Source organism: Onychomys torridus, chromosome 18 (genome assembly GCF_903995425.1).
Source record: "Onychomys torridus chromosome 18, mOncTor1.1, whole genome shotgun sequence".
Lineage (NCBI taxonomy): Eukaryota > Metazoa > Chordata > Mammalia > Rodentia > Cricetidae > Onychomys > Onychomys torridus.
Window position 1 is genome coordinate 15,528,863 of NC_050460.1, and position 26,716 is coordinate 15,555,578.

At 37.6% G+C, this 26,716-nt stretch overlaps 1 protein-coding gene across 1 annotated transcript in view; it reads right to left on the reverse strand.

Annotated features, from left to right (window-relative positions):
- Positions 1-22,041: 22,041 nt before the first annotated feature.
- The window catches only part of Pkhd1 (PKHD1 ciliary IPT domain containing fibrocystin/polyductin), a 458,933-nt gene continuing 454,258 nt past the window's right edge, over positions 22,042-26,716 (reverse strand). The window contains exon 66 of the mRNA XM_036168402.1: positions 22,042-22,469. Coding sequence (XP_036024295.1) covers positions 22,042-22,469 — 428 coding nt within the window. The remainder of the gene's footprint in view (positions 22,470-26,716) is intronic.

Consider the following 26,716-nt stretch of genomic DNA (forward strand, 5'->3'; position numbering starts at 1 on the left):
GTCTCATGTAAAAGGAAAAATACAGACACTAGTACATTTGGTGTCTTTAATGTAAATATTTGAATCTCAGACTGATTCACCTCCTGCTGAGCTCACTAAGGGTTTCCATCTATTTCATCTCATTTTAAATATAAATATAAATATTGAGCCATTAATTAACTAATTTTGGAAGCTGATTGTCACATACAAAGATGATGAAGAATATAGAAACAAGCAGAATGTAGAAGGAAGGAATGTCTGTCTGTCTGTAGGTATGTACGTATGTATGCATGTACATGTGTATGTATGTCTATGTATGAATGTGTACATGTATATGTATGTATCTTTGAGGACTAAGAGAGGATATTATTACATTCATGAAACAAGAGTGGGCATTATATGTAAAGAATGCTAAGAATTAAAAGGAATCTTAAAATTTCAAAATAAGAAAGCTAATAAAATGAAAAGCTTAAATGATTGGAGACAGACAGAAAAACACAGAGATAGGTTCAAGTAAAATTATTTTACTTGAAATCCAAAAATTTCCAGATTAAAAGTTGATTTCATGTCTAGCATAAGTAATGATGAAAGCATGTGTAATGGTGAAATTTAGAACATTAATAAAGTTTTCAAAAGCTTCTAGGAAGAAAAGCAATTATAGTAAGATGAACTTATAAACAATAAAAATTAGAATGCAAAAATAACTAGGTTACTTTAAAAAGTGATTTTTAAATCTAGTTTATGTCTGCTATACCAGGTGAGTACAAGGAAAACATGCTTTCACATGTATGGTTTCAGAGACTGATTTCTCCATAAACCTGACTAGAGAATGTGTTCCAGCCAACTGAATTAATAAAGGGAAGAGATGGAATCCAGAGGGCAGAGGTCAACCCAGGAAGAAGAAAAGGGATGGCCATTCAAGAAAAATAGTGTAGACATAACTCCAGCCCCATAGCCACAAGATCTATAAATACGTCATTCAAATGGGAAAAAAATAGGTGAGACCTTCAGAAAGCATGCTCCAGATGATGCAGAAAAATTAAAAAAAAAACAGATATCTTTATTATATTGATGGTATTCTATGGGCATGCTGGAAAATGTGGGACTGAGTCAGTGACAGGAACATAAAAACATGCAAATAAAAACTTTAATTCATATAATCATCATGCAATCAAGATTTACTACGATAACTATGAGAGTACTGATAACAAAAAGTAAGCAAACCAACTAGGCTAATGATCAAGTTCCATTAAATGTTTATTATGTACCAAACACTCTGATACATATTTCTCTAGGTAAGTAGTTCTGTGAAATGGTACTCCTGATTGTCTAAAGTTCCAGCAGAAGGCTTTTCCCAAAATTGCAATGCGAGTATGCAGATACTCAACAACATCTGAGTGTGTTCCTTAATCACATATTAATTGTCCTTTCATCCCTCTTCTCTGTCATTTATTTCTCCAAATAAGATAAATCAGGACTTAATTTTTCGTATCTTCATGTCCCACTTATTGATGACACATCAAACAAAGACCTTAGTTTTCAAGTGCTGTCAGTTTCCATGTTACCAGTCTCTCATTTGGATCTCTTGAATACTGAATTCATGTCTGTATCAGATCCTGCTCTACCAATTAAAATTCCCCTTCCTGAGATACCCCCTGTGAGATGGTGTCCCTTTAAGGAAGGTGCATTGAAGTGTTTGATAGTTGACTGGGGTCTTTTTTGTTATTGTTTTTCTCTCACTTATATTTACAGCGAAAGAAGATACTCTTCATGAGCTGTTTGGCTGGCTCAGCCACTAAGGGCACGTGGTACATCTAACTTGAAGATCTGCCTTATATCCATGGATCCCACATGGTGGAGGGAGAGAAATGATTGCTGCACACTGTCTTATGATCTCAACATGTCCTCTGTAGCATGAGTATACTCCCAAACATACAAATAAATAAACAGATGTAATTAAAAAATATGTTCCCTACATAATGAGAATACACAAGCCCACTCAATAGGTCATTTCATTCTTCCCAAGATCATCTTTATAGCATGGATGGCAAAAATTAAAACAATAGACATAAGACAATAGCAAAATAAAAATAGAAGCAGTAAAAAAACAAAACACATATACAGAAAATTTTAAGAGCATTACCATTTGCCTAGTTGAGAATAAATTAGAAATCTTAATGGGACAACTGTCTATTTCCCCAAACTGAGGACACTGCTGGAAGGCCAAGCTTCTATTACTAAATCATGGAGTGTCCCAAAGTAACTTTATATTGGTCAGAACGTTAACCATAACGTTTACAGTTGTAGCATACTGATCTCAGGCATGCATTATTTCCCCATGGGGCTACAAGGTTGAGCCCCAAGTCTGAGTGTCAGCAAGAAAATATTCTGTCATATCTAGAAAACAAACGGAATGGAAGATGTCTTTCTTTCATTATTTCTCATTTGGTGCTTACTAACACTGAGATGTTGGTGAGAGTTCCTTGTGTGTAAGAGGAGAAAATCCTTAGCTACTCTTCAAAGACAAAACAACCCAGATGTAGTGCCAAACAAATCCCAAGATAGTTGTAAATAAAAATCCTCTGGCATTGCCCCTAACTCAGTCAATGTAAGACTACAAAGAAAGTGTCATGGTTGATAGAGGACACTCAGAACATCTTTATATGAGAAGATTTAGCTGGCATTGACCAGTCAATGCCAGAGAAAAATCTGCAGTGATCAGGTCAACATAGACTATCCAAAAGATAAGAGTCTGCATTCAAGATATTAATGAGGTTCTTGAGAAAATTCTACAGGATCTGTGCTATTGATTTATTATGTTGCTATTGCCATAATTCACCAAAACTATTGTTTTTATCACCATGAAGAAAATTTCAAATGTAGAAGAGTTTGAATACCATAACATGAACTTTTTTTTCAGGAAAATCACATTAAAGTATAATTAAATTTGTATTATTTTAAGAATTAATATATTATATTTAAAGCAATCTATGATATAAATATTACTATTAACTTTAAAAAACCAGTAGACTGTTTAATTATAGCTCATTTTATTATCTATAACATAAAAATGCTTCTATAAAATTCTGTGTGGTCATCTTAGCCCCAGATTACATTTATTTCTGTGATCAGACTTACTTTAAAAATGTGATGGATTCAATAATGGGTGCTTTTTGTATGATAGTTTGACAAAAACAAATATATATATTTCAGAACCTTAAGATATCAGTATCAGTCTTCTATACATTTAATTTTCATAACCTGAGAAGTTGTATAAAGGTATCAAACAGTTTTATCATTTTCCTAAGGTGGATGATATTGAAAATGGAGTGTTTTCATTTCCTTTTTTGACATGTCAAAACTAAGATCTTTACATGCTTTGATTGCAGATTTTTAGTTGCTTGTTTCATGACTATGGAATTGGAGAGTTCTCTATTCTAATCTGATTATGAGTTCTTTGTTGGATTTGCGACTTGCAAAAATATTTTTTCAATCTGTAGATTGTCTTTTAATTTTCTCAACTGAATGTTATCCAGTGACTTAAGAAATATCTGACCTTCAACTTATCACCATATTTTTGTTTGGATTGTACTGTTGGTGCATGCTAGGTCTGAGTGTTTTTTTCTCCCTCTTAAATTTATTTCCACAAATATTTCCTTTCTCTGTATTATATGATTATTTTCTTTTTCTCTTTTTCTTTGTGTGTTATAGAGATAGGACTTCGGTCTTAGTTAGCTTCCCCTGGCTGTGTTGAACACCACAGCCAGACACAGTTTAGGGAGAGATGGCTTCTTTCATCGTACAGTTTGCTGCTGTCTATCGTCAAGGGAGATCAAGGCAGGAAGTGAAGGCTGGCGTCTGGAGGCCGGGCTGAAGCAGAAGGCATGGAACAAACCCATGTATTGGCTTGACCACTCTTCTTTAGCTTGCTCAGCCTACTTTCATAGAGAACCCAGGACCACCTGCCTAGAGCTAGCACCATGCACACTGGTCTGAACTTTCCCACACCAGTCATCAAGAAAAGGTCCCACAAGTTGGCCTACAGCCAATCAGAGGGAGGCATTTTTTTTCTAATGGAGGTTTTATTTCCCCAGATGACCCTAGCATGTGTCAAGTTGACAAAAGAATACTCCAGCACAGCTCTAACTGTGACTCAGGGCTCATGATTAGGAATTAGGCTAGGCAATGGTCTCTACTACCTTCACCTCCCCTGTACTGGGATTTACTGACTTGTGACACCACAATTATCTTTTATGGGCAACTGGGGGAGGGGGTTGAACTGAGATCTTCAGCCTTGTACAGCATGCACTTTACCAACTGAGAAAACTCTTATATGAATTTCACATCAAAACTTACTTATTTTAAATTATTTGTGTCCCATTTGGACCATATCATATTCATTCTTTTTTACTTATTTTTTGTTATATGCACACCTACATAATGTATATATCACGTATACAGTACACAGCCTGCGTGATGTACAAACATTGATATGAGTACACTGGAGCAAACTAAGCTATCTTTTCACACAGATACTCGTGTGTGTGTGTGTGTGTGTGTGTGTGTGTGTGTGTGTGTGTGTGTGTTTAAAGCTCCTAAAAACACTCTGCAAGTAACTTTTCTATATATAACATTGTTATTAACTATATTCAATATGCTACATGTTGGATCCTTGGACTCACCACATGTAAAGGTAACTTTTCACCTTTGGCCAACAACCTCTCATCCCTTCCTCCCTCTCTGTTAACTACTATTGTCCCCCAGTCCTGTGCATCTGACAATTACAAATTCTGAGTGTAAGGGAGGTGATACACACATCATAGAGCAGAGGAAGCCCCGAATGAGACCAAATCTGAATGTACTTTTTATGTGAGTGTGGCCTGTCTGAGTTGAGTCTGAGATCACCTGGTCTATGATAAATCGGCAAAGCTATTATCCATGTGGACCAGGCATAAGAGAGCTTTCCTTGAGAGTCTGTGTGTGGGTGATCCATCAGTGTATGCACAGATTGGCAACTGCAGCTTCCTTTTCCTGGATGTTGACAGCCTGAGACTGCTCACCTACAGACTCTTAAGGGGACTAGCTAATCCCTGACCCTCACTGTCCCAGGCTTTACCTCATAAACAAACTGAGGTTCTAGGCTGCATTTGTATCAGGTAGAGAACCCCATGTGATCTCAGCTTGGTTGTATGTGTGTCTGTCTTTTCTTTATTCCCACGGTTCCAAAACTTATGTCTTAAGAGTCAGGGCAAGGTGAAACATTTGTTTTTGTTTCAGGCTTCTCTTACAATAACGCCTTCTTTGGTTCATTTTGTCACAAATGACATGATTTTCTTAACTTTAAGGCAGAAAACTCTCCAATTGTGTATGTATACCAGAATGACTTTTATCTTGTCATCTATTGAACGCATAGGTTGTTTCTAAATCTTGGCTGACTTGAGTTATGAAATTCAATTGTGAAAAATGAAACCTGGCTGTCTCTATGGAGTACTGCTTTCATTTCTTTGCATACCTACCTGCAGGAGGTATTGCTGGATCCAATTGTGGTTGCAACTTAAAGTTTTTGAGAAACAGTTGTTTTCCATAATTGCCACAACAATTTACACATCCAGTGATACAACCGTGTGAAATGATGTCTGTACTCCAAACACCACCATGGTTTTTTTTTTTGTTTTTTTTTTTTTTTTTTTTACTGCTGCATATCAAACGCAGGTTCCTTCCATGCTGGACAAGCACTCTCATAGGCAGATTTTTCTTTGGGTCATCAGCTCACAGAAAACAATAGTGAGACTCATGATTAATTATGAAAGCTCAGCCTTAATTGTCCCACTAGCTCTTAGAGCTTAAATTACTTGCTTATATTACTCTGTTTTTACCATATGGCTTTTTACCTTCTTTCATTCTGTATGTCTGACTCTCTGCATCCCCATGGTGTTTCCTGTTGGCCTCGATTATCCTCTTCCTTTCTCTGCCCAGAAGTCCTGCCTGTCTCTCCTGCCTAGCTATTGGCCAGTCAGCTTTTCATTACACCATTTACAGCAACACCTCTTCACAATGTACAAATACCCCCATAGCACACTCTTCCCCTGAGCTATATTTCAGCTTTTCTCTCACACTCTTAACTATTTTTTGTTTCCTGTTACATCTTCAAACATAGAGATCCTAGATGAAGTGAGGGATTATCTAATGGTGTTTAGATTTGTATTTTTCTAATGATTAGTGATGCTCAATACTTTTTTTAGATGTCTGTTGCTACACTTTCATAAATCCTATATGTGGTTTTTTTGTGTGTTAGAAGTATATCTATTAAGATTTTTGGCTATTTTTCAATTACTTTACTTGTTATTTCATTTATTACTTTTGTGTTGAGCTATTTGCTTGCTTTCCTCCATCCTTTCTGGCTCTTAAAAGATCTCCTGTGCTATGAATGATGATGAATGATGATCCTGTCTCCTTAACAAGAAAATTTTCTGGGTTGTAGATGTCATTCAGTGGTAGAACAGTTATATACACTACTTGATGCTCTAGTGTAAGTTCAATTTCCACATCAAAGAGAGATGGGGAGGGAGGAAGAGGGGGGACAAGGGCAGAAGGGAGAGAAAGAGAAATATGAGGGACATGTGAAATACAGAAAATGAAGTATAAGCAGAGAAAAAATGTAAGAAACATAATTAAAACCTCCAAAGATGACTTTTTATATATACTAAGAAAGTATAGAAAAATATAGTATAAGATATCTCAGTGTCCTTTGTTTTGATTAAGTTAACTAATTTCCTTTTCCAGTAGTCATTAATATAAAGGTTCTTGGTTATTTGTTTTATGGAGTTTGAGGATTGGTATAATTAGATTTCCTTATGACTTGGTTGAGAGTGTATTAATGAAAGTGCTTTTAATAGTGAATTCCCCCTTTCCTTCTTTCTCTTATTAAGATAAGCTTCATTGCTTTTCTGAAACAAAATTTAAAAAGAAAACATCTATTATTTATTTAAAATAAACAAACAATAAAAAGAAGCCCCAAATATTTTGTGTTCAAACATTTCTCCTTACAAAGAAGCTTGGGAAGAATTTAAGGGCTAAATAAATGCTGCCTCAGACCAGGCAAGATAAAACATAAATCATTGCATTCAACCTGCCAACAAGTCTATCTGCTCTCTGAAATGACTGGGAGATGAAAGCAAGGAGCCTCATTTAAGAAGGCCCAGTGGATCTGTTCTGCATTTATATAGCTGTTATCAAAAGCAATTCATTTGGAGATCAAATAGACTGACAGATAGGACAAGCAGGGGATCACCACTGCCTTCAGGCAGCCCAAAGCCAGGACCCGCTTTCCATTGCCTGCCCTAATATTGGGTCTAGTCAATGCTGTGTATATTACTCTTCCCTCCTTTGCCAGCTGCACACTAGCCTGGTCCCCTGGCATCATTTCCCAGCCAAGCAACCACAAGGACAACAGTATTAAGAACATGGTTTTTCCAAAGTGGATTGAAGAGAAACTCACCTCACTGGGATTGAGTGAGCAGATTGTGTTGATCTTACCTCTGGATACTGGTGACAACAGAGGAAATTAGAGACTTGTCAAAGAGCCATAGGATCCAGGACCTCTCCAGGGCTAGCATGTACTGGCTGACCTGGAACTTGTTATGCAGACCAGACTGGCCTTCAACTCAGAGATAGATCTGTTTGTCTCTGCCTCCTGAGTGCTTGGATTAAGTTTGTACCACCATGCCCAGCACACTTTTGATATTTTTAGCTTTAATTGACAATTAAGGAAAAAACTTACCAAGACCAATATTAAGATGTTTTCCCATCATATTCTTTTTTAGGAGTTTTTTTTTTTTCAGGGTTTATGGGTAAGTCTTTATTTCATTTTGATTTGGTAGGTTTTATAAGATAGAATTCAACATTATGACTTTTTTTACTTGTGCATCTAGACATTTAGTTTGCTGACATCATTTATTTCTTAAGTCATATTTTATGTGTCTGAATGTTTTGTCTGCACATATGTTTATGTACCATGTGCATGCCTTTTGACAGCAGAGGATCAAAGAAGCTGTTGAATCCTCTGCAGCTGAAGTTATTAAGCAGTTGTGATACATGTGGGAACAGGGAACTGAGTCAGGGCCTCAGCCATCTGCAGACTTCTCAAAACACTGGCTAAGGGCGCTGGAGAGCAACAGGTGGATTTGAAGTAAGTCTGTGCAGGTGAGTCTTTCCAGAGATGATGATTTCAGGAAGATGTGTTCATCAAAGCAGAAGTGAGGAACTCCAGTCTTCATGTCAACAGTACTTACTGGATTTTTTAAATCTCATGAAAGGACAACATTGAGTTACAGTAATCTAGTTAATATATTTATATTTGAAAAGACCTGTTTTATTTTAAATTATGTTTATGTGCCTGTGTCTGTCTATACATGGGTATGTACACATGAATATGATTATGAAGGCCAAAAGAAGACATGAATCCCCAGGAGCTGGAGTTACAGGTGGTTCTGAACCAACTGAGGTCAACACTGGGAACTGAGCTTCAACTTGAATTCCCTGCAAAACAAATAAATGACAAATCCTGGGAGGGATACAGAAAATGTAGAACTCCCATACACTGTTGGTGTAGATGGCAACTCCTTTATTAGTATCGAAAGTGGTATGTGAATTCCAAATAAACAAAAATAAAAACTACCACCAACATCAAAACCTAGAGTTACTGTATGGTTCAGAACCTAAAGGAAATGAAGTCAACACCACAGAAAGAAATCAGTTCTCTCAGGCTTTTTGCAGCTGTATTCACAAAAGCTAAGACAGAGCATCCATTCAAAGTGCTAATCAACAAAGAAATGGATAAAGAAAATGTAATATGAACAATGGAATATTTCTTTTCAGCTATGGAAACAAAACATTGATATGTTTAGCAACATGGGTGGACCTACGGGAGGCCAAGTGCATGTGCCAGGCATAGAAAGAAACATGTCACACAGTATCATTCATAGTTGGGAACTAAAATAGTTGATTTTATAGCAGTAGAACAGGAGAAGTCATAGCAAGCCAGGAAGGAGAGGGGAGAAGGAAGGGAGAAGAGGCTCTAATACTGAACATGAATACAAAATTACATGCAAGGAATGTGTTGAAGTTCTTCAGTTATCACATTGATTGTAGCTCCCAATGAGTGACTATGTGCTATGGGATAATGCTGTTGTACACTGATTTAATAAAATGCTGATTGGTCAGTAGCCAGGCAGGAAGTATAGGTGGGGTGAGCAGACAAGGAGAATTCTAGAAAGAGTAAGGCTAGGAAGGAGATGCCAGCCCACCATGTAGGAAGCAGCACATAATGGCACACAGGTAAAGCCACGGAACACGTAGTGACATATAGATTAACCGAGATGGGCTAAGTTTAAGTGTAAGAGCTAGTCAGTAGTAAGCCTGGGCTAATATACCTATTTAATCATCACACACACACACACACACACACACATCCAGTTGTCACAGAATACTACAGAGTTAGTAGGTGAGAACTTAAAATCCATCAATCAATCAATAAAAGAGGAATCATTCAGGAAATGGGATAATGTCTTTTAATGATCCAACACATTGAAAGAAAATGTGCTGACATTTTTTTCATGTGGAAGTTACATAATTTGATGGCTAAGTTCCTATTAGTAACCTATTTTTAACTTGATATATTTGTTATATGAAAGTTTTCCCTATTAAATATTCCAGCAAACTGCAAAGAATATATTTTCTTGTATTAAGAAATAAAAGTTGCCCCCCCCCTTTATCCCTTGCCACCTCAGCAAACAAGAGAGCTGACCCTGCCCCTCACTAACTGCAGCACTCGGGAGAGGAGACCCTGCACGTCTCCTGGGCAGCAAAGTACAGTTGATGCTATTGACAGGGCATGGGTGAGCAAGCCCTGAAGGCATGACTCTGGAAGAGCTGCCTCTGCCCCCCCACCCCCCATCTTGTCTGACAGGTGATGGTGTGGACAAGAGAAAATTGCCCTCCCCCTCCTCACCCCTCACCACCTACAGCAGGCAGGAGAGCTGGACTTAGGGACGTGAGAACTAGAGAACTGGTCCTGCCCCTCACCAGCTGCAGCACTTGGGAGATTAGGTCCTGCACCTTGCCTGGGCAACACTGTAGAGCTGATTCTGCTATTGTGGTTGTGAATGAGCTGCCCAGTGAGGGCCTAAGAGCAAGAGAACTGGACCCACCCACTGTTGTTTGTTGCTTTGTGTGAGCAATGCTGGAGAGCACATCCTGTTGGTAAGGATGAGGGAGAGCTGGCTGGCAAACCAATCCAGCTACCACCCAGGCCCAGAACCAAGTTAGCCCACCCCAATATCCACCGCATCTATGATCTGCTAGAGCATTTGAAGGGGTTTGTCCTGCAGATCCATAGCTGCAGGATCTCCATGACACTGGGCAACAATAGGATGTCCAAGAAAAGTTCCAGTGAGGACCCAGCATCCATAGTGTAGCAGAAGCTAGAGGCCTCAAACCAGACCAGTGACTCGTCACAATGAACACTTGCAAGTAAAGACGTATGAAGTAAACGATGCACTGTGTGACTTACGGTGTCACACTACAGCTTCCACAATGAGATTTTTTTCTTTTAAATTTTATTTTATCTTTGGGTGGAGAAGTTGTAAGGGCAGGGGGTTGATACAAAGGGAAGAGGAGATGAATGGGATCACTTGATGCTTAATATGAGATCCACAAAGGATCAATAAAAAGTGAAAAAATAAAGATTGTGTAGACAAATATATTTAAATAATTTTTAAAAAACTGATTTTTTCTTCATAATGTTTTTATAGTGTTTATTGAAATTAAATAGACTATGAATAAAATTATTTATTTTAAACTGAATTGATACCTTAATTATTGAACAAAACTTTGTCATCAAATGCATAATAGGTATGCTTTTTACTTTTTAAGTAAATAACATACATTACACCCCAAGTTAAGAATTTCCTTATAGCCAGATATCACCTGTCAAAACCACCTAGCAGCTGTCAGCCATTGTATATACATTCATATCCCAAATGAAGTATCTATGTTTCTAATGCCATTGGAAGGCAATGCATCAGAGTTAAGATCTCTATTATCTCTGAGAGAAGGCAGTTTGGAGATAAGTGTTCTAATGGTCCTAGCTTCCAAGCATTCTGCCATCTATTCTACAGATGTGCACCCCTGCATGGCTAAGGAAGGCTGCACATGACAGCTGGAGACCACCTTATTTCCCCCGTCCCTTCCTTCACTCCTGCACCCCCAAATCTCCCCTTTTCTCTTTCTCAGCTCCTTCTTTAAATGTTCATTTTGGAGATATGCTTTTCACTAAGATTAATGCAGGGTTTGCATTTAAAAATTTTCATTTACTAAACAGCAAAATATTTTACTAGAAGGGAACAGTATTAAGGAGAAATGATTTTTCTATCTGCCCCGGGGCTTGGCATAGACAGGATTTGATTTGCTGTGTTCGGCTGGAATCTGGATTGATACACAGAGATGAGAGGAGGTGTTTAATAAAATTTACATTTCATTTTCTCACTTGACACCAGTCTCCTGTCACTCATGGAACAGATGGGAGTGCTGCAAATAACTTTTGTCAGAATCTAGTTGGGGAAACAGAATGAAATGAGAAGTCAGAACGGGAGAGAGAAAAAATCGCAATGGTTTTTATCTTGTGATTTCAGTCATGGAAACAATCCCTCTGAGTCTTGAGACCTGATGGTAGGCCACTTTCACACTGAAGGGCACTGCTGCACCAGTAGGGAGCTTGGAGAAGCCTCTGGGAACAGACAGGAACCAGCTGTATTCAGGGAGGGAACCTGTGCATTGAATTGGGAGTTTAAGCTTCTAGAGGGTAGAAGTGTTTTCTGCCAGCTAAAATGACACCCAGGGACAGGTGCAAAGTACACCAGTCTCGCCTTTGTTCAGGGAAGTTAGTTTCTAATAATTTTCTCTTTTCACAACCATTAACCTAAAACAGTACCTGTTTATTAGATCTTGGTTCTACAGGCCTGAGAGCCAGATGGTTTAAACAGGGTTCTTTTTTTAGGGTCTCACTAATTTTTTAAGTCAAAGTCTTAATCTGAACTTATACCTGGACCTTCTATGGGAAGAATCAGTTTCCAGAATCATCCATTCATACAGATGGCAAAACTGTCTTGCACAGCAAGAACCACCATCTCTGGTTGTATCCTGGCTTCCTTATTTAGACTACTCTTGATTACCAGAAGTCACAAACATCCTCTTCCAGACAGCCTCCATCTTCAAAGTACTATTCCTACCTGTTTATAATAAACTCTTCCTTCACTTACCATAATGAACAAAAGAAAGAATTTAGAAAAGTTTAGAAAACAGTTTGTGTCTCCTCTAATGGAATATTCAAGTTGTTTAAGCCTGAATGCTGTACGTACACACACACACACACACACACACACACACACACACACACACACAAACACACACATCATAGTCATTCAGTAGATCACCTAGAATAGGTATGCACATGGCAAGGCATATTTACTGTTTCATGGACCCCTTGCCTCTGTGAAAGTCTGGCTAGGAATGAATGGTATGAGGTCACTCAGGAACACAGTGTCTGTGAGAAACACCCATTGATTAGATCTGAAGGCATTACTGACAAGTATTATTAAGTTGTGATCCATGTGTTATTTGACACAGGAAAAAAACAAACAAACAAAAAAAAAAAAACAAGGAAATTTGGGTTACTTACTCCAGGATCTTCTGGTATGAATGTAAGATGAGAGAAATAGCATTTAGCTGTGCATTCAAAATCTGAAATACAGGGACAGGACAGATGGCTCAGTGTTTTAAAGCACTTGATGTTCTTCCAAGGGACCTGAATTCAGTTCATAGCACTCATGTCAGGTGGATTGTATTTAACTCCATTCCAGGAGACCTCAAGCTTCTGGCCTCCAAGGACACAAACACCTGTACATCATTAAAACAATACCTGGGTTTGATCCTCAGCTAAAAAACAAAAACAAAAACAAAAAAACAATACAAATCATAAACAAAAGAATATCAACAGAGGGCCAATGAGATGACTCAAGTAGTACAAGTGATTGCTGCCAAACTTAACAACTTGAGTTCAATCCCAGGACCCATGTGTTGGAAAAAGATAGCCAACTCTTGAAATTCATTGTCCTCTGACCTCCCAAATGTGCTCCGCAGCATGCATGCAACATACCCTCATACACATGCACACACACACACATAAATAACTGTTATAAAAATTAAAACTTCCATTGAGTTAAATGCTGATATATTCATAATTTTCTTTGACAATTCTTTTAAGCTATCACTTTTTTCCTTGTCAAAATAAATTTTCTCTCATTTGTCCTGGTACAAATTGAAATCACGTCTGCCATGACAGATTATAATGTTATATGCTCAAAGTAGTTATTAATTGTTCATTCAGCCTTTATTTTCTATAAAAGTAATAATTTATTGTGGAATGATCTATGATATGGGAATAAAGAACTACTGTAGTCATGTATATATTTCCCTCTACATCAACTATCCTATGGTTATTTAAATTCTATTCCCTCTTGTACATCTCACTTGAGTTTTCCTTTCCTAAGAGGCTTCCTTTCATATTACAAATATGAACAGCCTTTCTTTGTAATTATTATTGTAGAATATTCAAATGACCATAAATAACAGAGATATTTTAATTTATATAGAATTATCAAAATACTTAAATGAGGTAAAAGTTGCAAAATATTTTATGCTCTGCCACATGATTTCCATGAATGAAAGAACTGGTCTGTGACAAAAGACTCATAAATGTAGTTCAATGCACTCATGTGAGATAAAAGTAATGGATCCCAACCTGTTAAGCCATGGTATAAATGTCATCTTTAATCATAGAAACAAGGTCAGCATAAAAATACGCCTAAAATTTTTCAAATAGTAGGTCATGAAATAAGATTTCAATATTAATATTATTTTTAAAAGAAATAAAAATTGAGATATTTGGTTATTCTGTCCAGTAAGAAATTATATGAGTGACACTGGGCTGTAGCAGGAGGATAAAATTTTATTAAATGTGATGCATTCAGAACAATAGGACCCTATTTCAACTTTTCAAATCTTTAAATTATAATACATATTTTTTAAAAAGTTTAATCGGGTGTCTTATTCAATTCAGATTGCCAAAGAAAATATTATATCCTGAGAGGCTTAAACAACATTTATTTCTCATAGTTTTGGAGACAGGTACTTATAAGATCAAGTTGTGAAAAATTAAAATTCAGTCACCAGTGAGAGCCCCCTTTCTAGTTTGAAGATTGCCAGCCTTTTTCTATGACCTCATTTAGCAGTGAGCTTGGCGTGAGGGTGAGAATGGGGTGAAAGGAGAGAGGGATGGGCAAAGGGAGCTGTTGCATGTCTGCTGCTCTTTGTAAGAGTTTTAATCTCATCATGAAGTGCCCAGCCCCATCACCTAACCAAGCATCCAGTCTTCACTTTCACAACTTTACACAATGGCCTGTTAGGGCTTTCTCTTGCCTGTACTTAGAAATACTATGACATCAGAAATTAGGACTTGAGTGTACAAATTGGAAGAAAGTATAAACATTCAGTTTACAATAGATTGACAGTCTGATAGTCTGCATTAATAGCCTTAACGTTGTGTATCTTTTTTTCAGGATTATGTTACAACAGACTAAGGAAAAACACGAATGGATTTTGACTCAGTCCAAAAATAATTCTTTGTCTTACTCTTTACTGAGAAAGCATATTGTCTTAGTTACTTTTCTGTTGGTATGGAAAAATGGCATGACCAGGGAAACTTATTTAAAAAAACATTTAATTGTAGTTGGCATCTTCTCTGGGCCACCAGCCAGCTCCCAAATAAAGACATGGAGACTTATTACTAATTTTGAATGCTTGGCCTGAACTTAGGCTTGTCCCAGTAGCTCTTTTAACATAATTTAACCTATTTCTACTCGTCTGTGTTTTGTTTTTTGACTTTTTACCTTTCCTTCATTCTGTATGTCTTACTTTCTTATTTCTTCCATGTCTGTCTGTCTAGCCCCTGGTCTCTCCCTGGCATCCTTTTTTTTTTTTTTCTTTCCCAAGCCTAAAATCCTCCCTTTACTTAAAGCTTTTTCTATACCTCCTCTTTCACTATTGGTTGTTCAGCTTTTTATTAGATCAATCAGGTGCCTTAGGGAGGCAAGGTAAAACAGCAACATATCTTTACATAATTAAACAAATGCAACACATCTTTGCATAGTTAAACAAATATTCCTCAACATAATTGATCATATGCTTTCAGAAAATTTGTATTTGTGATGGTAGAGTGAAAGCATAATGGCAGGAACAGCTATGAGCTCACACCTTAATCCACAAACAGGAAGCAAAGAGGGAACAGTGGGAATTGTCCGAGTCTTTCAAAGCCTCAAAGGTCATGCCCAGTGACTCACATCTTCCAACAAAGCCACACTTCTGAATCCTTCCCTTGCATTTCCAACTGGGGACCAAGTACTCAAACACAAGAGCGTATGGGGGGAGGTGTTCTCATTCAAACTACCACATTATTATGCAGCCCTTAGAGATTCATGGCCATATCATAGTGAGAATGGCATTGAGTCCAACTTCCAAAGTCCCCATAGCCTTTACAACTCAACAACTATTTCATAGGCTAAAGTTTCTTCAGAGACTCAAGGCAATTTCTTAACCATCATCCCCAGCAGAATCAAAAGTCAAACTACATTATTTCCAACATGTAAGTGGCCGAGAATATGTATTACCAATACATTCCAAAATGTAGGAGTAGGGGGGCATGATGAAAAAATGCTGAGACAAAGTGAGACAGAAGCTCAACAGGGCAAAACCAAACCCTGAAACTGTCTGATGCCTGATGTCCAAGAGTTGAGATGGATCTTCCCTTCCTGCCTGGCTGCCACCAACACACCTCTTTCTCTCTCTTGAGATGATTCTACTCTTTGTTTGCAGCTCTACTTGGCAGATAACTCATAGCTCTGGCATATCAACAACACCTTGGGGTCTCCAAAGCAATCATGTCTTCATTTTCACAACTTTACACAATGGCCTCTCAGAGCCTCCACACAAGGATTCCACTGCTACACACATGGCCTCAAGCTGAGCTCACCAACCTTGGAGAACTATTTTACAGGCCCTTTAATCATGCATCCTTCATGAATCTAAAGCCAGATCATGCAGACAACACTGTCAAGTTTGGCCACCTACTTGAGATGGACTCTTGAATCATATTTTCAGCAGCCTTAGCTTTGTTGTTTCTTTCTTAAAACTTATTTTAGAGACAGGGTGCTGTGGAATGTCTTTCTGTATGCTGTAAATATGTGTTGCTCTGATTGGTTGATAAACAAAGCTGCATTGGCCTATGGCAAGGCAGCTTAGAGGCAGGCAGGAAATTCAAGCAGACATACCAGGAGAAGAAAGGAGAGGAGAGAGAGATGCCAACAGCTGCTGAAGGAGAAGCAAGGTGCCAGCAGACCAGTAATGCCACAGTCATGTGGCAAAACATAGATTAATAGAAATGGGTTAATTTAAGATGAAAGAGCTAGCTAGCAAGAATCTTGCCTATGTTTCACCTACAGAAAGATAGCAGAGTGAGTTCTTATACATTTTCTAAGATCAACGTGACTCTTTTCTTTTACTATAGCTACTAATTTTGAAATAAAGATACAGTGATAAAAATAAGATCTTTTGTGGCTGAAATAAGAGATGACATAGAAACAATCAATCATTTAAATCTCAATAAATTTTAGAAGGTCTTTATGTATTAAAGAATTCTCCCAAATGCAAAAGACCATCACGTTAGGAAGAACCCACTCTCTTTTTCAATTGCTCAGAAAGAAGAGATTCCCAATTGTTTTTAGTAACGTACTTGAGACTTATAGAGTCAAAAATGTAAAACACCTAAATCTTTGTTTTTTATTATTTATGCCTCACTTGACTTCATAAAAATATTTCATTTATCTTTTCAAACTCCATTTTAGAAACTTCCTCTCTCCACTATTGTTTGTAATTGGTCACAATGCTATAATGAAGATTAAAATAAACTGTTCTCCATTCTACTCTAATTTTTTCTGCTTATTGCTTTTCTAAAATTGACACTAAAGCCATTTTAAATTTGGGAAACAAATGATAGGATAAATGAATAAGTCGTAAATGATAGAATTAATTAAAGTTCTTTGATGTCATGGGCATACATAGTTTTTAAAAATTTAGTTGAGTAATAAGTACATGTGGCTTACAATGTTTCTCCATTTTGTTTTGTGTTTTTGAATGTGCATTGGGTGAATTTAATGTATAGTAATTCTGTACATTTGGAATTCCACTGATAGTTGGTAAGGAGTCATTTAATGAGTTACCTTTAGAAAAAAAAAATCTGAGAGAGTTCAAAGCATCTTTCATTTTGGCAGCTTCACTGGCAGTAACATGGACAAGAATTCTATGGTACCTGCCTTGATTGAGTTGGCTCAGTCTCTTCTCTAGTCAAAGGCTGAACCTCCCTGAGCACAATGCAAAAAGCTTGAGAAATGGGCCCAAACTACACTAGCTTGCCTTTCCATTTTACTATGCAAAAAATATTTATGAATTTTTCATGTATTTCACAAATTAAAAATTACATGTATATGTATTGTGTACAAAATAACTTATCCAGTGTGAAATAGCTCAGTAAAGTGAAGTGATATTTCTATTACCTCACATATTTATCTGCTTTTTATGATTAGAATCTCTTAAAATCTATTGTCAAATATTTTTAAATCCCCAGAGCCTTAGTACAAACATCTCTTGAGAGGAAAGATGCATCATATAGACAGCATTATAAATGAGCAACAAAAATAGTTTCTTTGAAAGGATAGATGAAAAAGAGGTTTATCCCATTGCTTATTTTTTTTTAATAGGAGTAGTTGAGAAATATTTACCGCCATCAATGGAACAGTGTAGGACTGGCTTACAGTGAGCTGTGTTTAACAGGCTTAATCTAAGCCATGAATGAACTTAGCTTCTTTTTCTGCTCCCAGAGTTTGCCCCATCCTTGTCCATTCTCTTCTTTATAACAGTAAAAAAAAAAAAAAAAAAAAAACAGAATTAGCTCAAAACTTATCTCACACCACATGGTATGGATGAGGAGATAGATTAGAAAGGGGTGTAAGTTATGTGATATTTTGTTTGTGTTCTGACAAATAAACCTTGCCTGGAGATCAGAAAACAGAGCTAGCCACTAGTTAACCATAGAGGCCAGGCAGTGGTGGCACACATCTTTAATCCCAGCTTTTAGCAGGAGGAAGCAGGAAGATCTGGAGTTCAAGGCCACCCTGGGCTGCATGAGATTGAACCAGTCTAAAAGAGAAACAGAGCCTGGTGGTGCTGGTGCATGCCTTTGATCCCAGCACATGGGAGGTGGAGACAGGAATATATGGGAGGTGAAGATAGGATCTCAGCCCCATTCAGTTGGAGGATCTGGAGAGGTAAGAAGTCTCTGGTAGCTGCTCATTTGTTCCTCTGATGTTTCTGGTTATTATTTGGCTCCAGGTTTTTATTTAATAAGACTAATTGGGATTGCACTTCAGGAGTATAAATGCATGTCTTGGTAGTTGACTGAGAAGGGTCATGCATGACAAAAACTCATGGTTGTTTAGATATCTTTTATAGTATGAAGCCATTCATTGAATGAAGGGAAAATGCTGAGGTGGAACCTGGTTTAGCTTTGCACTGACTTCACAATGGCTATGAAGTAACCTCCTGAAAGTTCTCAGTAGGTACAAGGAATAGAGCTCAGCAAAAGTCTGCACAGAAATTTGAAGTGTCTAAGGAAGTCACCTGAGTGAAAATGGGATGTGAAGACAAACAGCAGGTGGAGAAATGACTGATGGATACTATAATGCTCAAGCTGCTTAACTTCTGAAAGGGTTTTGTACTTTTTAAAAAATTTATTTAAAGCCCCCCCCATTTTACATATCAACCATAGTTCCCCCTCCTTCCTCTCCTCCTGTTCACCCCTCACTTTCCCTCCCACCCTACCTCCCATCCACTGCTCAGAGAGGGTAAGGCCTCCCATGGAGAGTCAACAAAGTCTGGTGTACCAAGCCCCAAGCCCCTACCCTTTTATCAGGGCTGAGTAAGGTATCCCTCCAAGGGAATGGGCTCCAAAAAGCCAGTTCATGCACTAGGGATAAATCCTGGTCCCACTGCCAGTGGCTACACATACTACCCAAGTCATACAATTGTCATACACATTCAGGGGCCTTAGTTCAGACCCATAGAGATTCCTCATCTCTCAGTCCAGAGTCAGTGGCCTCCAACTAGTTAGGGTCAGCTGTCTCTGTGGGTTTCCCCATCATTATCTTGACCCCTTTGCTCATACAATCCCTCTTCTCTTTCTTTGATTGGACTCCCTCCAGGAGCTCAGCCCAGTGTATGTCTGTGGATCACTGGATCTGCTTCTATCAGTTACTGCATGAAAGTTCTATGATGAAAATTAGGGTAGTCATCAATCTGATTACAGGGGAAGGCCAGTTCAGGTACCCTCTCCACTATTGCTTGGAGTTTTAGCTGTGTTCATCCTTGTGGGTTCCTAGGATTTTCACTAGAATCAGGTTTCTCCGTAACCCTATGAAACCATTATAGATTTGTCCCTTTGGGAAGGTCACAGTTCTTAGGAACCCAGTATGTGCATAATAATTTGCAAATGCCAGTGGTTTCATAGATCAAGAAGTTACCACTAGGCAGTGGTGGCGCACGCCTTTAATCCCAGCACTCGGGAGGCAGAGCCAGGCAGATCTCTGTGAGTTCGAGGCCAGCCTGGTCTACAGAGTGAGATCCAGGACAGGCACCAAAACTACACAGAGAAACCCTGTCTCAAAAAAAAAAAAAAAAAGAAAAAGAAAAAGAAAAACAACAACAAAAAAAACAACAAAAAAGTTACCAAAGGAAATATAATGATGAACTATTATTACAAGAACAAATTAAATGGGAGAAGGGATGCTATGCAGAAGTAATTCAAGGTTTTTACGGTTATTTTGTTTCTAAAAATACCTTTGTTGCCCCCCCCCCATGTGGTGATATATTGTATTCTCTAATATACTTGTGTAAGGATCAGAGAACAGAACCAGCCACTAGATTAGACATAGAGGTCAGGCAGTGGTGGCACACACCTTTAATCCTATTAATCCTTGAGATCTCATGCCTTTGCTTGGGAAGCACAGGCAACTTAATCCCCAGGAAGTAATAAGGCAGGGCAAAGAAAGGTATATAAGGCATGAGGAAAGAGGAATTCACTCTCTTTAGGCTAAGGATTTCATAAAGGTAAGAACTAATGGCTAGCTGTTCTGCTTCTCTTACCTTTCAATTTTTACCCTGATATCTGGCTTTATTTTTATTATTATTATTAGAAGACCATCAAGATTCAAACAGCACAAAAATATATCTATAAAGAAGATTTATCCAGAGGCAGCTGCTAGTGTATTTCTTGAGAGTAAATTTTTATAGTCTAGATTGTCTTATAATGTTCCCAGCATACATACAAACTGTATTTAAGTCTCCCAGGGAGCATTGCCTTCACCTCCCTCAGCAGTCAATACAGAGCCCTAGGGAAGGGTAACTCCTTCAGAACAAGGTAGTCCTAGACATTGGGTTTCATGAGATACTTCATGAATCTTTAAGGAGAAAGAGACTGAGATTGCTCCAGCCAACTTGAGGTGGGAAGCAATAGAGTTTCCAGTCAATGGCTAATTTACACCCATGCTGCCTATGGATTCTATTTCTTAACTGCCATTATTTAAGAGTTAGCAATAGAAGATGGCATTTCTTGCTTATGTTCTATCTCAATCATGGGATAGCCACTTAGCCCATCAGACACTGGAAAATACTGGTTATACTTGGAGAAAATCTATGAGCATCTCTTTGTGGAAATTCTCCTTACTTCTGCTATCTTTGCTTCATATTCTCAGGTCATAGGCTTTCTGGGAACCAGACAAAAGTCATAGTTAGTGCCCTTAGATGATTCTTCAGTTTGAGTAGAGATGAAGACTGTACAATCATCTGAGTGTGGTAAAATAGCCTGCACTTCCTTTCTTAAAGCACTGGCTCATGCTTTGCTTTTGTCTTCTTTACCACAGCTTCCAGAGACCATACCTAATAGCATCTCTCTTCTATTCTCTTGGGAAGCCCTTATACTTGCTTATGCTGGAAAAAAAAATCAGTTCTCTGGTAAGTGAGCTAGCTGTTAACCAACCCACTTCACCTTTATGTTATCTCTAGTCTCCCAGGAAAATTTCCCTTTCATTGTAAATTTGGCCTAACCAACAAGAGAAATGCAAAATGTAACTACAGTATGTCAACAAAATTTACCTAGATTTAGTATTTTCACATCTTTATTAACTGAAATGCCAACAATGCCCACATGATCACAATCTTTCCAGTAAAAATACTCAAGAGGTACAAATGATAATATTTGTAATGCAGACAGCTCTCAACAATGACTGAGTTTAAACTGACTGAATTAAAATGAAATAAAATCTATAAGTAACAGTCATGAACTTGACCCTTGTTGGAGGGTAAGTTTTAGTGGAGCAAGGAGCAAGATGCCTCTTGAGTATTCTATAGCATTGCAAATATAACTGCAGCTCGCTAAACCTATCAGAAGTCTTCTAGAAGACAAGCCCAAAACATTGTGGGAGTTCACTGTAAGAGGAGCTTAAATCACACTTCCTAATAGTGAAATTCAGTTTAGCACAGGTATAAAGTTGGCTGCATTGCAACAAGTCTGAACCTACTAAAACATCAGCAAGTGTTTGAGAGCCTATTATTTGCTGAAATTGGGTAGGATCAAAGATAGGTACAAGAGACATAATCAGCCACAGTCTCAGTCTACAAGCCTTTCTCTGACTGTGTTCCATATTAAAGTCAAAAGATTGAAATTCCCCTGTAATTGTCCTGCCATATCAGGCCTCTTCTCCCCCATTTACCATGTAGAAATAATTTTGAACATTTTCCCCCTTTTTTACAAACACCCACACTGTTCCACACACAGAGCTGTTACTGGATAGTTTCTGATGGTGCTGTGTGGAGGCAGACAGTCTCAGAGGGAACACAAGTGCCCTTCTCTGGGTAAAGCCCCACGCAATCACTCCCTTTGTTCAGCTGGCTAGACTCCTGACCCTGCTGCCTCTCTCGCCTGAGGTTCGGGCATAGCAGGAGCAGCTGATTGTGCCCTGCCAGCTGGTATCTGAGCAATTGTTTTTGGGCTTCCTTCCAATTCCCAGGCTCCTGCAGGGTCAGCTGCTGAGCCAGAGATCCTGGAACACAGGTGAGCCCCTGGGATGTGATTCTGGGAGTCTTCGGGGCAGGTGTAGCAGCTCCTTCCTCTGGGACAGCGCGGCGACTAACGTTTCTTTTGGACACTCCATCCATTGACTGTTGGGGAAACTGGTTCTGCCTTCCCTGCATGACCTTCATTCTCATATCTATAAAAAGAAACATAAGGGAAGAATCGACTTAGTTTTTAATCAGATTACACGGTTTACATGAGTTATATATTTGGCCATCCTGGCAGCATAGTCAAAGAATAAAAGATTGAATGACATCTATTCACCAATTTCCATATAAATTTAGAAATATTTTTTTATAAAAAGTACTAGACTTCATACTCATTTTGTAATTGATATTAGCCATGTAACAAAAATGTGATTATATCATTCTCAGAAAAAAAATCACTCAGGCAATGTTGTTAAGTTAACAGGTATTTTTAATTATAAACATGGGTCAAATTTGAAATCCATATCACAACCAAGGCTAAGCATTAAACCAACCAACATATGTATTAAATAAGTTGAATTAAAAAAAAAACCTAGTAATTCTTCCCAAAATTTGCTTTAATAATCTAAATTAATACATATTTTCAATGATAAAAGTCAACATATATTCCATACTATTTTCACATACAATTTTGTCCTTAAAACAACTTTCTGTTGTATAGGGTGTTATTATCTCTGCTTTAATTGTAAAGAAGTTAAGACACAAAGTAAGTAGCTTTCTAAGCTCACAAATAAAGCAGGAATAGACCTTATGGAAAAATTCAAGTATTTGGTTATACAGACTCTGTAAAGCAAAGGCCACACAGTACTATGTAAATATTTGGACAACCACAGAGAATTGAGAAGCAAATAAAATGTTGAAAGAGATGGTGTACATTCACTATCCTCTTCTCCTAGCTGGCTGTGTGATGGTCATCTTAAGACTTAGTATCTCCTGTCTCTACCTGCATAATTTTATACTATTTTCAAATGTATCAGACAATTTCATGTATGCAAAAGGATACCTTTTATGTGCATTATTGTTTTAAAAAATGAGAGATCTGTCCAAATTCTTGGGAGGTAGATAGTGTCCATTTATCTTGCTATTCCTCTTCAGTCCTTTACTCTTTGGTACTCATTGTCAATGGTGATTGATTAACTGGTACATGATATAGCTCCAGTTCACAAGTTCCCTTGGTTTTTGTTAGGAGACAGCACATCTTTATTTTAACATAAGAAACAGGTCACAAAGTACCAATTTCAACCTCAATCCAGTCTAATGGTGGATTGAAAAATGACATGAATATATTTTTTTTTTAAAAAAAGCAAGGGCTCCAACAAACTAATGAATGATGCTTTTCATTCAGGGAAGAAAAATGAGAAGAAATCTTACTGCTTACGTTATTTCCACAATGCATGGATTAGTATCTGAGAAGCACATGCTATTCATATCTCCTCTATCCCTTTCCATTGTCTTGTTGCCTGTCATTTATCTGCTGGAGTTACCTAACTCTCTTGCTGAGAGCTATAGGAGCTTTCTGGTTACTCTAGTTTTCCTACAGGGTCTTCAACTCCTTCCTGACATGTTCTTCTGACAGCTCAGCTACATTGATTTATATCTCGGTGCACACTGACTGGGGTGCCTCTCTTGGCCTGTGCAGCTGCCTCTGTTATTGGCACCTTCACTTGTGTGGAGGCCCCTTCTTCCTCTAAGGTTTTAGAACACCTTTGAGGGAGGAAATGTTTCCTGTCCTCAACTTTGCACAGTCATCGTGATCCCTCCTGTAGCCTTTACTAGACTAGGTATCATCTCCACAACTACTGTTCTCACCAGGAGGAAAAGGGGGTTTATCGGCATCAGCAAATAACCAAGCAACAAGAATAATAAATTACCATATAGAAGCATGCTTTAAAAGAAAAATAGGTTTTAAATTTTAATCCCCTGACAAAAATCAATATCACTACATACCTGAGGAGTCAAACAGCACAAGACACTTTTTCTCAGCCCACTGAAGACGATGTTCTTAGCCTGGTTTTGAAAGTCCTTCCTTGGAAATCCCCCTACCCTCTTGTTTTTCAACTCTGTATCTATTTTAAAAAAGACTAATGCAAGTCTAGCTTCCTTTTGCTAAACATTTTTAAAATCTCTCATGAATTATTTACATAGCAGCGCCAATCAGCAGCACACCTGACAGACTCCCCAGCTGAAAGGAAAATTCATAGTGTAAAGGTGCCCAGAGAGGCTGGCCACCTCCCACTGTGAGCTTATAGACAGAACTAAGTCAGCACACATTATATGTCACTGCCAACATCAGAAGGAATCAGCTCCTTTGATCTTAGACCTCCACAGGAAGCTTAGATCTCAGACAAATTAGATAAAAAATGAATTTATGGCAGATATGTATCCTAGGGCATTCAGTTGAATGTTTGAATGTTTGGGTTTTAGGGAAGGAAGGATAGTGAGTATCAAAACATAAGAATTAACATGCCTTCTTCCCACATAGGCCTTGTTCATGGGTCTCCACTACAATGGAAACATGACTTCAGATTACTCAATTATGCTTCTTAGCATTCATTATCAGATGTGATGATGCTTCAGGAAGAATGGGATAAGATATGGGCAATATCTATCTCTGTTCTACCAAGATAAAGACTCATTGTGTTGAAGACCTTCTGAGTGCATGCATAGCTAGCTAGAACTTCTCCAGCTCTCTTAGTCTCTTTTGGCTTTTAGAACATTCTCTAACATCAAGCACATGGTATACCTTTCACTTGAGTTTGCTCTGAGTGAGCATCCATTCTCTAACATCAAGCACATGATAAGCCTTTCACTTGAGTTTGTTCTGAGTGAGCATCCTTTCTCTAACATCAAGCACATGATAAGCCTTTCACTTGAGTTTGCTCTGAGTGAGCATCCTTTCACTAGTATTTTCTTTCTTCTGGTTTTACAGCATGAGTCTTAGCAACAGGTGCCCATGGCTCACTATCTCCATATGAAATGTTCATATTTTTTCTTAACCCTCTCTGTGTATGGTGTTCAGTATTGAGTCACTTGAGTTCTCAGCTCAATAGTTTTATATAAGGCTCCTGGGGACTAAGGCAGAGGTCAATTAGTAGAAGGAATCCACTCCTTACTTGTCAACAAGGCTGCAAACCTTGACCACATGTCACAGAAGGCATACACAGTTAGTAAACACTTTTGCCTGTGTTCTGTCTGGTTTCCCTATTTCTTCATGTGGAAATTATTGCTTACTTTAATAAGCAATACATTGTTCATCAGAAAGTCAAGAAATTTAGGGAAAAAAAGGCAGGGATATATTTAGTCTCTCACATAATGTCGCAAGTGTCCTGCACTTTATTGGTTTGGAGACACTCTACCACTGGATACATTTGGCCAATTTATTCAGATAATTTATGTTTGTGAAATTTACTTTGTTGTTTCAATTTTTAAAAATATAGACATAGGTAATACTCTAAATAATCAACTTGACTTGTTTCATGTGTATGCTGTTTTGCTTTTGAATGTTTTTATGTTAACGTTATCAAGTAATGGGTTTTATTGTGTCATCTTCATACACGTATCACTATACTTTCTCTTCTATTCCTCTTTACCAGTGAGATTCTCTACAGCTCTATTTTGTTTTGATTTTTCATAGATTATGTTTCTAAACATACATACATACATACATACATACATACATACATACATATACTGCATATATATATATATATATATATATATATACACATTTGTATTAGTATCAAATGATCTTAAGAGTAGTAACATAAATTTCGCCTCTCTGCTAGATCTTAACATTTCCACTGCCATGGCATCAGTTTACTTAATTTATTTTAGAAGATTGCCTCTTTCTCATTGGTTTAGACCTTATGATGAAATTTAGAATCATCTTATACCATTCAACATTGTATAAAATGATTGAAATTAAATTAAAATAAGTTAACAGGTCTTTGTAATTACTAAATCTATTTAGTAGTGGACATATCATCATCCCTGAATATATTCAAGTATTTCTTTAAACTGTTTGGCAAAATATAGTCTTTTAATAGGTTCACCATATCATTCATTAATATTCTTCAAAGCTAATCACATATTTAAGCCAACTTCATTATACTTCCCAATTGCATCCTGCTAGCTTATTATATTAGTTCACTTTATGTTGTTCTAATGAAATCACTAAACTGGGGTAAATTTACCAAGAAAAGGGTCAGCTTTAAATGTCAATATAATCTATAAATAGTCTCCAATATTGTCTTTTTAGTTTTGATTTACATCTGCCTACGTACTACAATGTCAAAAATGTTTTGTAAGATATGACTAAATTATCTGTTTTGTCATTATTTGAGTGGGGAATATGAAGTTTTACTGTTAATGCAATATTGTATAGCAAGGAATTTTT